General features: G+C 39.3%; 1 protein-coding gene across 1 annotated transcript in view; it reads left to right on the forward strand.

The window, feature by feature from the left end:
- Positions 1-14,135, forward strand: part of Clk (circadian locomoter output cycles kaput protein Clock) — a 938,225-nt gene that overhangs the window by 79,785 nt on the left and 844,305 nt on the right. Inside the window, exon 2 of the mRNA XM_068225986.1 lies at positions 2,426-2,467. Coding sequence (XP_068082087.1) covers positions 2,426-2,467 — 42 coding nt within the window. The remainder of the gene's footprint in view (positions 1-2,425; positions 2,468-14,135) is intronic.

The following is a 14,135-nucleotide window of genomic DNA, read 5'->3' on the forward strand; positions in this document are numbered from 1 at the left end:
TCTGGCTCTGGAGGATAAACTCTTGTCCACTTCAGTTCTGTTTGGTCAACTGCATTACCGTCGTTACCATTATTATCATCAGTGGCTGGTTCATTGTGTTCCAGATCATAGTCAATATCAGTGTGGATATCACTTAGCCTAGGCTCATGTAACTCGCCACTACCTGGCGAATTATTGTCAATTTCATCGTCATTTCCTTCTAAAAATACGTCCTTATCACCTTCGCCGTCCAGATCAAACAAACAATTACGAATTTCACTACTTCCTGACAATTCACTCATTTTGCGCCCGAAAACTATGCACATCGGACAACCACAGAAAGCACAACAGAATGACCGTCTGCAAAGCGTTCTCATTTTTCTACCTGTATACCGCATACCCTGTCACCCTGATCTACTTCAGAATTGTGCTGTATTATAGAGTAGAGTTTCCTCTTCAACATGGTACAAGACATGTCATAAAGATGTTGAATGCCAAGGCGCTATCTCGATATTAGTCAGCGCTGGCGAAATGCATCTCGATAGCGACTCTGCCGGTTGAGTAACAAGGAAATGAGTCGCGATCACGACGACTGCTGGTTCCAGGGTTAAGTTAGAGGAGTAAGTGCTCCAAATTAGGCTGTTAAGGTTATAGTCACAGCAAACTTCTGCATGTGAATTCTTCTGTAGAATTTTTTAAATTCATAGGAAGGAAAAGTGAAATATCAGTATCTAAGGAAAGCAAATCCCAAATCTTTTACTATGTATTGAATATTTTTACAATGGCTTGCGTATGTACATTCATGAAAATATCCCATAACTCTAATGAAATTTATACAATTATTCATATAGGGTTTTTGCTTTGATATGGAAAACCAAGCATTTATGGTTCCTGGATAAAGACAATTTTTGCACTTAAAATATTTACTGTTGTGGAGAATGTATATTCTATGCTTGCAGAACTTGCCTGTATGCACAAGTATCTGTGTGCCATTGTTCTCCCACCAGATACTTTTTCTTCCTGGCCTTCCACAAGTTGAGGAAGCTGAAAATTGAATTGCTTTTGAGATTCCACTGAATATCCATCCAGCAGCATCATTCTTATTTTGTGCTGGTTGCTGATACAAATATGCCAGAGCCATGTTGGCAACAGCATTCGCATCTTGTGGATCATTAGTTTCTTCTTATCCAATGGTGGCTAGCCTGCTATGAACGTACTCTCAAACCTGTTCCTTTTCAGCCGTCGACTCTTCACCGGGGTTTTTGTAGCGAGGATGAAGGAAAGGTGTAGTAAATTGTGGATTCAGTTCTGATTGTTCATCCCCCTTCAAATCAAGCCCTTTTTCAGTTCCTTACCAGTGAGTACTTTGAACACAACTGTTGTCTTCTTGTAGCAAAGCCATGAGGATTCCAGAATGTTTGAGAAAACTTGTATTTTTATGCTAGAAAAGTTCTTTTCTCTCAGCGAGAATCAGACCCCAGTCACCCGTCTGAGAAACTGATCTCGTACTTCTCAGCTACGCTTTCAGCTTATGTTTTGCATGTACAAACATTTCTAACTGTCTGCATGTGCATTCTAAATCTATTGTTATTTGCATTTATGTATTCAGAGAATATCCGTATTCAACTGTGTACACGTGTTTGAGGAATGTTTTTTTCTCTGGATTACTTGTATCGGGACGTGCATAAGAAATGGGTTACAACTTGAGCCCTATGCTATAATTGCTTGAACTTATGCCAGTGTTGTATGAATGTCCCAGCAGCCCATCTGCTCTGCATACAGGAGCTGATTCATCCACAACCTTTTCTTTGGGAAGTGCCATATATAAAATCCAGTTAGACTGAAACCAATATTGTTTGTTCACCTACATGACACTGTTCCATGTGTCCAAAATCTGTGCAAGCAACCAGTTCCTGTGTGGTATTGTAATATAAATTTTGAGTAATTTATTTACTGTGGTAATATCTTCATTATATTATCCATTTCCCATGGACCTTTCTCTCAATGGTTTTGCATCCACTCTTGAACAGAGGTTTGCTTATGTGAGAATGACTGTTTTTTTCTCTCTGAGTATGTTGCTAAGAGTTAGTGTGTAACTTGTACCATGGACTCTCTTGCTTTCTTCATCCCCCAGGGCTGATGACCTTCGATGTTAGGCCCCTTAAAACAACAAGCAAGCATCTTCATCCCCCACACTGCATTGAACCATCACTCCCAGGAACTTGGAACTTACCTCTTCTTGGATTTGAAATTTGAAATTATCCATCAAACTTATATTTGAATTTTATTGTCAGTTAATGTATGTTTACCTGTTTCCAGAGTTCTTAGTAAGATATCCATCCTTACAGTTTTCTTGATGCCAATTTGCTGTCAGTATTGTTTGACCTTAGTTATTAAAATATTTTTATTGAAGAAGTATGATAATAATCTATTTAACTGTTTCCAGCCTCTTGCCAGGTCAGTTGATGATGCCTCCACCACCACCGAGGTAACTACCCTAAGGTGTCCCTTGTAATACAAAATTTGTCAGCCCTTCCTCCAGAATGGATCCTATCTATGCTTTTATATTTTGCTGCTTTATAAATATTGATTTGACCTTTTTGAAGAATCTGGAGTTTGTCTGCATTTTTTCTGCAAATTGGAATTGCATAGGCCTAACTGTTTTGTATATTGAGTGTTAGAGTTGCTATTTCTGTGATCTGTTATGTACTGAGTAGCTATGTTATGCAGGTCCTAAGGAAACTCAGTGGTGTTTTGTAAAATGATTATTTTTGTGATGAAGGATTCTGTGGTCATCATTCCTATGTATGTAGTGTGGGTGAATGTTCTTTGATATTTGTTAGTGTAGTGTTTATATTATGTGTAATCAATTGGGTGTGGAATTGAGTACTCTGTCTGGGAACGTGGTCTTATCATAATGTGCTAGGGGGAGGTGTGAAAACTCGTGGAGAAACTCCTACTCATAGAGTGTATTGCAGTTCTTTGGTTTAAACCTTAGCCTTAAAAATAAAATGCTTGACCCATATGGACACACCATTGAATAGTGTTTGAGTAGAGTTTTTTTGATTGGCTCAATCTAACTTGGGTTAAAATATGTTTCTCCTAAAAATTCAGAGTGTATTATGGCCCAGATGAAGTACGTAGTTATTGTAACTTAAACTCATTTTCTTCTTCTCATATTAATGATTGAATGTGACTTTACCATTGTTTGTCAACAAATCAACCCTCAAAAAAATAAATAATCCTGATCAACGCTGATACTTGTGATGCAAGTGTAATAGACTAGTATAATTTTGAAACAGTATTCTAAAACCCACGGGTAAATAATGGAAATATTCAGCTCGATTATTATTATTATTATTATTATTATTATTATTATTATTATTATTATTATTATTATTATTATTATTATTATTATTATTATTTTAAATTTAATTAATAAAAAATTATTATTATTTTATTATTTTATTATATTATATTATTCTTCTTCTTTCCGATGAGGCCTGCTAAGGACCACATGCCAATTTCAATTCAGTTCTTCATACTGTGTTGTTTTCTCTTCCGTTCCAATATTCTTTCATCCTTTCACTATGCTGTTTCCTTCTGTCCTCGGACCACTTCGTGCCTGGCTTCTTGTTCAATCTTCCTTGGAATCCTTCCATACTTACTACCCTCTTTCTAAAAATTTCTCTGTCTATGGTTTCTTCTTCTCTTATAATATTTCTTTCTAAATCTTTCCGTACTTCTTGAATCCAGCTAGTTGTTGCCTTTTTGTCTCAAAGGTACTTGAAAATCCTTTTTGTTAATCTGGAATCATCCATTCTGTAAGTATGTCCGAAAAATTGCAATCTCCTTTTTCTTTGGTTTCTGTTATGTTTTCTATGTTCCTGTATATTTCATCATTAGATCTTAATTTCCATACTTCTGTTGTTTTCACAGGGCCTAAGATTTTTCTCATGATTCTCCTTTCTAGTACCACAGGTTTATCTAATCTATAGTTTAGTACCAGGCATTCACTTGCATATAAACATTCCAGTTTCACCACTGTAGTGCCTTATTTTAAGATTTTTAGATAGACACTTTTTGTCATAAAAATTCTTTGTGATACCATATGCTCTTTCCATCTTGTGTACCCTTTCTTCTACTGCAGATTTGTCCAAACCATTTTCTTGAATTATTTCTCCCAGATATTTGAATTTTGTTACTCTTTCTACTGGACCAATATCTGTTGCCAAAAATTTTGGAGCATTCTTGATGTTTGTAATAAATTTTGTTTTTTCTACGGAGATTCTTAAACCTGTCTTGTTGGCTATTTCTTCCAAGAGATTGATTTATGTTGTTGCACATGTTAGGTTTTCTGACAATTTAGCAAAATCATCTGCAAATGCTAGGCAATTTATTTCAATGCCTTTGTTTTTTCTCCCCAAAGTTACCAGCAAAATATTATGCTCTTTAAGCTTTACATTCTAAATTCTTACAATTTTCTCTAGAACACAGTTGAATAGAAGGGGTGACAGACCGTCACCTTGCCGTACCCCTGTATTTATCTTAATAGGTTTGGATATCTCACCCATAAATTTCACCTTTGAAATTGTGTCAGTAAGGGTTTCACGTATTAGGTTTTCCAATTTAGTTTTCACTCCAAATTCACGAATTGTTTTATCTATGGTTTCTCTATCAACCGAGTCAAGGGCCTTTTTAAAATCTACAAAAGTCACAACAATGTCTTTTGAATTCAATATCCTATGGCAATTTTAAGTTAAATATTTGTTCTGAACAAGATCTACCTTTTCAAAATCCAGCTTGATACTCACCCAGTTGCTTGTCAGGTGATGTTTCTACTCTATTCAGCAATATTTTTGAGAATACCTTGTATGCAATTTGCAGAAGAGAGATGCCTCTGTAATTATCAACCTTTTGTTTGTCCCCTTTTTTATGCAATGGGTGTATTAGAGTCACTTTCCATTCTTCTGGAATCCTCTCTGTTCTCCTAATATCTTCAAAGATTAACTGCAGCTCTTCAATGATTTTTGACTGCGACCATTTGAAAAGTTCAGCTGTTATAGAGTCTTCTGCACGGGCTTTATTATTTTTCAGATTGTTAATTACTTTTTTAATTTCTTCAGCAGTGGGTGGTATATCTTCTTCCAGATTTTCAGTTGTTTGAGAGAATTCCAACTTATGGTCGGGTTCAGGGCACTTTAAAAGTTGATCAAAGTGCTTCGCAAGTATTTCCCAGTTCTCAGCATTGCTTAGGCCAAGTCTACCATTTTCATCTTTGAAGCATAAGCTAGGTGCTTGATACCCCTTTAACTGACTCTTAAAAGTCTGATAGAAGTTTCGAGAGTTATTTTTAACAAGACTGTCTTGCAGGTCAATAAGTTGTGATTTTTCAAAAGTTCTTTTAACTCCCCTTATTATTCTAGCAGTGTATTTCCTTTGCTGTTTGAATTGGTCATAGTGCTCAGTCTTTCCAGAGGATTTAAAATTTTTCCATTGTTTTATTCTCTCTTGTAATGCATCTTCACATATTTGATTCCACCAAGGTTTCTTTTTAGGTTTGACTAGCCCAAATGTTTTCTGGGCTGCATTGGTTATTTCTTTAGATAAATCTTGCCACTTCCCATGATGAGATACTTTTATCTCTTCCTGAAATGTTTCCAATGTTTCTTGTGTAATTTGAAGTCTGTTTGTGTTATATTTGTTTACTCTTTCTCTTCTTCTATTATTTCTGTTGGGTAAGAATTTTAGTTTGATTTTAGACAAGTAGTGATCGGAATCAAATTCTCTGCTTCTTACTACCTTGACATTCATAATTTCTTTATGTTTCTTATGGATACAGCTACATGATCCAGTTGAAATTCACCTAGTAATGGATTTGGAGAAATCCATGTTTTAGCTTTCCTTGGCAATTTCTTGAAGAAATTAATCTCATTCCATTGATGTTTGTTCTTTGGTGTGCGCCATATTCTCCCACAATTGGTCTATAAATTCTCTCTCTTCCTACTTGGGCATTGAAATCGCCAAGTAATATCACCACATATGATTTTGGAATTTTAGATAATTCATCATCCAGGAGTGTCCAGAATTCCTCTACTTTATTTGGGTTCTTTATATTGTCTTCATTTATTGGTGCATGGCAGTTAATAAAAGTATATTTTTTATTTTTGCAGTTCATTGTTAAAAGAGATATCCATTCTGAGCAGGATTTGAGTTCAGTTACATTGTCTAATAATCTTTTATGGACATAAAAGGCTGTTCCCCAGAGTGGCATTCCTTTCATAATTTTAATCGCAGGTTTACCTTTAAAGATTCGATAATCTTTTGTTTCTGTCACATTCTCATCCAAAAATCTTGTCTCTTGTACTGCTAAGATTTGAATTCCATTTCTATCTAGAAGTAGTTCTAATTCCTTCTGTTTACCAACTTTCAACAAAGAATTTACATTCAAAGTGCCTGTAAAAAGCTTCTGTTTAAACTTAAGTCGAACGAATTCCAAGGATGCTCCGACTCATCCTTATTGCAGAGTTGGGACTCCCTAGAACCCTAGGTCCCGATGCATTGCATAACGCAATGGTGGATTTCTCTTCTGAGCTGCCACCTGGGGGTAGTGCTTTCTTTCAGCGGCTTTTCATTCTGCAATTGAAATTGTATGTTTCAAGGGTAGGAATAACATTCCAAAGTAAGATCAGATTGTTAGTCTGTAATGATTGTTTTTCGTGATTGACTCCACTAGGTTCTTCCGCCCTCTCATCCGTTGAGAAATGAGATTCTTCTTCCGCCGTTGAGACCGTTGACCGCTTTTCTCTTGACCTTAGTTGATCTGTGGGTGTTTATTTGGCACTGCCTTATTCACATCTGTCCTGCATAAATACAGGAACTTCCCCTATCAGGCATTGGGACGCGCCGTGTCAGGGTTGAGGTCCCTCACCCCAGTGTCTTATGCAGGGTTACATTTAGTCCCTGCTCAATTCATATGAACTTTATTTGGTATAAATCATGGTTGTATTATTTATGAGGTTACGTCATGAAACATCTGCTGTATGTATATTAATATCAGTTTATTTAATGTAAGAACATGTAATTAATAGTATATAATTTATTGTTACCTGTATAAATGATGTATTCATATCCACTGCAATGTTGCGCAACACACAGTAATAGTCCAGAACAACTTATCTTCGGAACTAGGGAGTTTACAGAAAAATCCATTCATTGTAAATAGGCTATTGGATAATCAATCAATCAATCAATCAATCAATCAATCAATCAATCAATCAATCAATACTGATCTGCATTTAGGGCAGTCGTCACCCAGGTGGCAGATTCCCTATCTGTTGTTTTCCTAGCCTTTTCTTAAATGATTTTAAAGAAATTAGAAACTTATTGAACATCTCTCTTGCTAAGTTATTCCAATCCCTAACTCCCCTTTCTGTAAACAAATATTTGCCCCAATTTGTCCTCTTGAATTCCAACTTTATCTTTATATTGTGATCTTTCCTACTTTTAAAGACACTGCTCAAACTTATTTATCTACTAATGTCATTCCACGCCATCTCTCTGCTGACAGCTCAGAACATACCACTTATATTAAATGTTTAACAATTAATTTATTAAAAACCACCTATTCAATACTATTTAAGTCTTTAAGACTATTCAATAAATTAATTGTTAAACATTTAATATATTAAATTTCAATACAGTCAAAATGAAAATAGTCACTTGTAAGATACCACTAAGTCAAAAACAATAAAGGCGATCTTTAATCCACCTATTCAATACATTGATTTCCACTTATAGTGGTTACATAAACATACTATCAGTTAAATGGGACATGTTTCACCCTCAGTTCAGGGCATCTTCAGCCTAAAAACAATCTTCAAGAGTACACCTTATATTAATATCGAAGGTAAAGGTTTAGCCAGTTACTAAAATTCAGTATATAAAAATGTGAGAAATGATACATTATACAAACATGTTGATGGAAACACTGTCAATGATTAAACCACAAAAATATTTTGTCAGAGACTAAAACTTATTCTGTTACAAAATTTCTAATTAAAACGGTTCATAAAAAAAATTTTAATGGAAAAACAGTGTGACAATAATGTCATAAAAACAACTTCAAGGCCGTTGATGAAATCATGAGGATAATGTGAAACTGAAGCATCAGTTGAATTATTGCAGAAGGGGCCTTTAGCACCGGTAGGCAATAAAATTGGGTGAGACCATGTCAGGAAGTGTCAGTAGATATTGGAAAATGTTCTATGTTTGTTGAAAGCTGCTATTTGCTATCTACTGTTGCGTTGGTAGCCACCCTTCTGTTGGCTCTGAGTCTTGTGTTGTAACACACCTATCATCCTACCGAAAAAGAAGAATGGGGAGTATCAACTGTGTGTAGACTTCCGCAAGTTGAATGAGAAGACCGTTAGTGGCGCTACTCTATGCCTAACCTGAAAGACTCGCTGAAACAAGTAAGTGGGTCTAGGATTTTCAGCACGCTGGATTTCAACTCCAGATACTGGCAAGTGGGGGTCGAGGAAAGTTCTAAACCACTGACTGCCTTCATGACAATGAGAGGAAGGTACCAGTTTAAAGTAATGCCTTTTGGACTGAAGAATGCTGCTGCAACCTTCATGCGACTGATAGATGAAGTACTGTCAGGATATTTTGGAGATATCTGCCAAGTATATGTCAACAACATTTGAATCCACAGCAAGAATTTTCAAGAACACCCTGTACACCTGAAGAAAGTGCTGGAAGGACTGAAAATTCATGGACTGACCTGCCAACTGGAGAAGTGCCAACACGCCCAGTCCCCCGTAGAATATGTTGGGTATTTTGTAACATCTGAAGGTTTAGAAAGGTAACCGGAGAAGAATCGAGCTATTGAGGAAGCTGAACGTCCACGGACCAAGCGACAAGTACGTCAGTTCCTTGGCTTGTGTGGATGGTATAGCAGCTTCGTGTCACAATTTGAAAAGAAGGAAACACCACTCACTGATCTGTTGCATAACAACTGCCCGTTCTGATGGACCAGCAAGGAAGAGGCAGCATTCCAAGGCATTAATGCTGTGATATGCTAAGCTCCCAGTTTACCTCATTCTGACACTCAATGAAGATGTGCCTACAGATGGACGCCAGTGACTCCGGCCTAGAAGCAGTATTATTCCAGGAGAGGAGTGACGGCGGAAGGGACATCATCAAGTATGCCAGCAGAAAGCTATCTCCCACCGAACAATGCTACTGCACTGCCGAGAAAGAAGCCTTAGCCGTGGTGTGGGCCATGGGTAAATTCAAAGGCTTCTTCTTCTTTTCTTCATGGGGCCTCTAAATATTAGTTCCTAATTAGCGTGACCTCTAAGATCTTTTGCTGCCATGTTTTTCCTTCATTCCCACCTAGATATACCTGCTCTCTTCACAAAGCTGCAGGTTGTTCTTATTGGGTCATCTTGGATTTTTTCTCTCTCTATCCTGGTAGTCCTAGAATGGGGAGTCTGATTCTACCCTGCACCTCACATTCGAAAACTATGTGTTCAGCTGATTCCTCTGCTTTATTTCATTTCTTACGTATATTGTCTCTTATTACTCCTATTCTTTGTAGGTGTTTTTTCAGATGGCAGTGTCCTGCCAACAGTTCTACTACCCATCTTATATTTTCTGTGCTGAGTTTGATGATGATGCTTGTTGTTTAAAGGGGCCTAACATTTAGGTCATCAGCCCTCTGCTGAGTTTCAACAGTTCATTAGTATGCTTCTTGTTTGGTCCGGTTATCAGTTCCTTTGCAAGCCTGTTTCCTAGAGTATTTTTCCAGTTCTCCATTTGTTTCTTTTATACCCATTTTCCTATGTAGTGTTGGGTTTGTCCATACGAAATCCCGCATACAGGTTCTGGATGTTTCTGCCCCTTTCCTGGCCAGTTTATCTGCCTTTTCATTTCCTTCTATTCCTGCATGCCCTGGTACCCATATTATTTTGACAATGTTGTACTTTGAGAGCTTCAGGAGAAGTGAATGGCAATACCAGACAATTCTGGATATTATCTGGACTGCTTCTAGTGCCGCTTGGCTGTCCGTAAAAATGAAAATGTTCTTATTCCTGTAGTTCATTTTCAGATTTTCTACAAGACATGTGATAGCTATCACTTCAGCTTGAAAGACTGTAGTGTGTTTGTCCAGGCTCATCTGGATTGATCTCTCAGGTCTTGCCCCGTTGATCCCTCCTCCTGTGCCATCCACAGTCTTTGAGCCATCAGTCCACCACACTATATCTTCTTTTTCAGTATTCCATTTGTTGATATTCCAGTCTTCTTTTTTTTAATTGTCTGGGTTTGAAACAGTCCTGCTACTCTGTCCTTGACTACCCAAGGCTCTTCAATTAGGGCCACGTCATTAGCCTCGGACTTGAACTTCCTAGCAAAATTGACCACAGCTGCTTTTTTATGCTGATGATTGTCCTGAAGGACCTTCAGCACCATCTTTATCAACATTGGGTTTTGTTTTTCCCCTGATGACCTAAAACTTGTTCTGCCCAAGTCCAAGCTTAGCCTTAAGGCTTCTCTTTTTGAGCTCTTTAAAGTATCCTTCACCAAGGGCTAAACCAACTGTCGTTGCTGTCTTCTCGATTGAAGTGGCATTCAGCACTCTCCACTCTTCCGTTAGAAGTTTGGTATCGTGCTGATTGATTCTGACAAGAGCATCCTCCACTTTCATCTTGACAAGAGGTGGTGGGAACTTGGTGATGACCTTGGTCTTGTTCAGCACCTTTTTACGTGTGCCACCTCTAGGGTCTCCCCTTTCCATGGGTTACAATTTGATACTGTCCGTTTCAGCCCACTTTTCGTTTCTGGATTTGCACAGATCAGTACCATAGCTCCACCTTCCAGCCTTGGTGAGTCAAGGAAGCCTGGCAGACATCCGTCTGACAACAGCTTCATTTGTGCTATCAGAGCAGACGACTATTCAGTCATGTCTTCCTCCTTGAGTTTTCCACGTGGAAAGGTCTTCGGTATTATTGTGACCTTAACTAAGGATAGTCTTTCCAAAAAGGACATGACTTTTTCTTCCTTCAGTTTCTTGGAGGGTGGTTTTGTAGCCGAAATTGGTGTGCTTTCCTTTGACCTTGGCCTTTTGGGCGTACTCATTGGCATAGTGTCTCGCCGATCCTTGTTCATTGGCTTTTTCTCCACCCAAGTCCCAGCCGCTATCTTGGCTTCTTTCCTTGCCTTCTTCTTTTCCTTGTAGTGGGCACTTGTGCTAGGTGGTCTATCTATATGCATCCTATTTAGTTTTGATGCCGATATCTTCAGGTCTTCCTCAGTGAAATCTCCTGTTTCCTTTCGTCCAGAAGTCTGCTTTCCTGTTGCTTTTTCTGTTTCTTCTTCAGATTTGGATTCAGCCTGCCCTACTGGGACTTCTGTCTCCTTATTCTCCTCTTGGGCCTGCCACTGGATCTGCTCTTTTGGAACTTCCATAGCTTCCCTTGATATTTGATAGGTGGTTCATTTGGAATGTCCATGATTCCATATGACGTAGGGTTTTTGCCCCTTCTAGGGTTCGCAGCAGCGTTCTCACCATCCGTGATGAGGCATTCCGCCAAACATTGTCCTCCCGCAACTCAGGCTCTCCGTAGCAGTCCATCCAGCAGTCTGCCCCTGGCCCGAACCCGACCAGGTTTGTTCCACCTTCAGTAGACCTACTCACGTGGTTCCCACTTTGCACTACCATGACTGAGTTCACAGCCATGGGTTTTCCCTAGTTTGGGTTCGCCCCGTTCCCAACATGTGGCTCGTTCAGGCTACGTAGGGCAAAGTGATGTGTTGGTTCCAGCACACCACAGTGAGCTTTCACCTCAATCACCAGCACCCACTTCACCCGAGCCACTGTATCACCCATGCAGAGGTAACATGGATGCCTCTCTAGCATGTGTGGGCGAGGTTTCCACTTCCAAGTCTTGGCTTGGGCTAGTAACAATCACACTGCCTCAAGACGTTTTCTGGCAATACCTGTTTTTGGTCCGTGAGAGGGTATTTTAATTCCCTCACACCCTCAAGACAAGTTCGGTGGGCTCCCCTATCCGCCACCTGGGATGCGCCTGATAGGGGAACAGTCAAGAAAACCCCCACGGGAATTCAGAGGCTACTTTGAGGGAAGGAAGTTCCAGCTTTACACCGATAACGCAGCTCTCAAATGGTTGAACTCGGTCTGTGGCTCAAAATCTAAAGTGATCCGATGGGCTCTGTTAATCACAGAATTTAATTTTTATGTGTATCACGTCCCAGGACCGACGAACATAGGAGCAGACAGTTTATCTTGGCACCCAATGATGGATCCTGAAGTTAGGAGCACCATTGTCGAGATGGAGTTCCCACAAAAACACCAGAGCAAACCCACTGAACCTGTTCTTAATACCATCAAGAAGGAACTTGATCTGGGAGTAATCAAGCAATGGCAAGAACATGACAAGCCCTGTAGGATCATGACGCAGTGAATTAGGAGATAAAACACCGTTAGTCGACTCGTCCCGAGGCAATTCAAGATGTGCTACAAGAACTTCCGGGTTGATGGAGGACTCTTGATGTACAGATCTCACCTCTCCGACATGCCTGCAGTAGTGGTGATCCGTAGACAGCACACGACGGACATCCTTGAGAAGTTCCACAACAGCACTGAAGCCGGACATTCGGGAGGTGAAACAAAATACAGCGTAACTTAAAGAACCGTCTCAAAAATTCTACTTTCATTTTTAATGATCAAGATTATCGGAAATTAACTGTAATGAACCCAAAATTACCTACAGTCAGATCATTGCCCAAAATTCATAAAAAAGGAGGTCCCCATTCGACCCATAATTAATAGTCTGAATAGTCCTACTTATAAAACTTCTCAATTCTTACACAAATTCCTGAAAAAACATTTCAAATTTCACAACTCCAACCCCATAAAGAACTCGATTGAACTTTGCAATTCCCTAAATGAATTCAGTCTGCAACCAAACCACGTTTTATGTTCTTTCGACATCACCAACATGTATACAAACATCCATATCAATAATACTATTAACATCATAAAAAACAATCTGTTGAAACATAGCACATTGAGTAAAATCGAAATTGATGAATGGTTAAAATTACTTACTTACTCCTCCTCTGCGAACCATGTGACCTTGCCGCGGTGGGGAGGCTTGCGTGTCCCAATGATGCAGATAGCCGAGCCGCAGGTGCAACCATATCGGATTCTGTTGAGAGACCAGACTAACGAATGGTTCATCGAAAGGGGGGTAGCAGCCTTTCGGTTGTTGCAAGGGCGGCAGTCTAGATGATTGACTGATACGGCCTTGTAATAATACTCAACATGGCTTAGCTGTGTTGATACTGCTACACGGCTGAAAGCAACGGGAAACTACAGCCGTAACCACCTCCCGAGGACATGCAGCTCTCTCTGTATGAAAGATGTACTGATGATGGCTTCCTCCCGGGTAAAATATTCCGGAGGTAAACTAGTCCCCCATTCGGATCTCCGGGTGGGGACTACACGACAGGGGGCGATCATCAGGAAGATGAATACTGACATTCTGTGAGTCGGAGCGTGGAATGTTAGGAGTTTGAATCGTTGTGGTAGGTTAGAGAATCTGAAAAGGGAGATGGATAGGCTAAAGTTAGATGTAGTTGGTATAAGTGAAGTACGTTGGCAGGAAGAACAGGATTTTTGGTCAGGCAACTACCGAATTATCAACACGAAATCAAACAGGGGTAATGCAGGAGTTGGTTTAATAATGAATAAGAAAATAGGGCAGCGGATAAGCTACTACGACCAGCATAGTGAAAGAATTATTGTCACCAAGATAGACACCAAACCAATGCCCACCACAATAGTGCAGGTCTATATGCCTACTAGTTCAGCGGATGATGAAGAAATTGAAAGAATATATGAGGAGATAGAAGATTTAATACAATATGTCAAAGGTGACGAGAATCTAATTGTGATGGGAGACTGGAACGCACTGGTAGGCCAAGGAAGAGAAGGTAGCACAGTAGGAGAATTTGGATCGGGACAAAGGAACGAAAGAGGAAGTCGGCTGGTTGAATTCTGCACTGACCATAATGTAGTCCTCGCCAATACTTGGTTCAAACACCACAAACGACGGCTGTATACGTGG

The sequence above is a fragment of the Anabrus simplex genome, chromosome 2, assembly GCF_040414725.1.
Source record: "Anabrus simplex isolate iqAnaSimp1 chromosome 2, ASM4041472v1, whole genome shotgun sequence".
NCBI classification, from domain to species: Eukaryota; Metazoa; Arthropoda; class Insecta; order Orthoptera; family Tettigoniidae; genus Anabrus; species Anabrus simplex.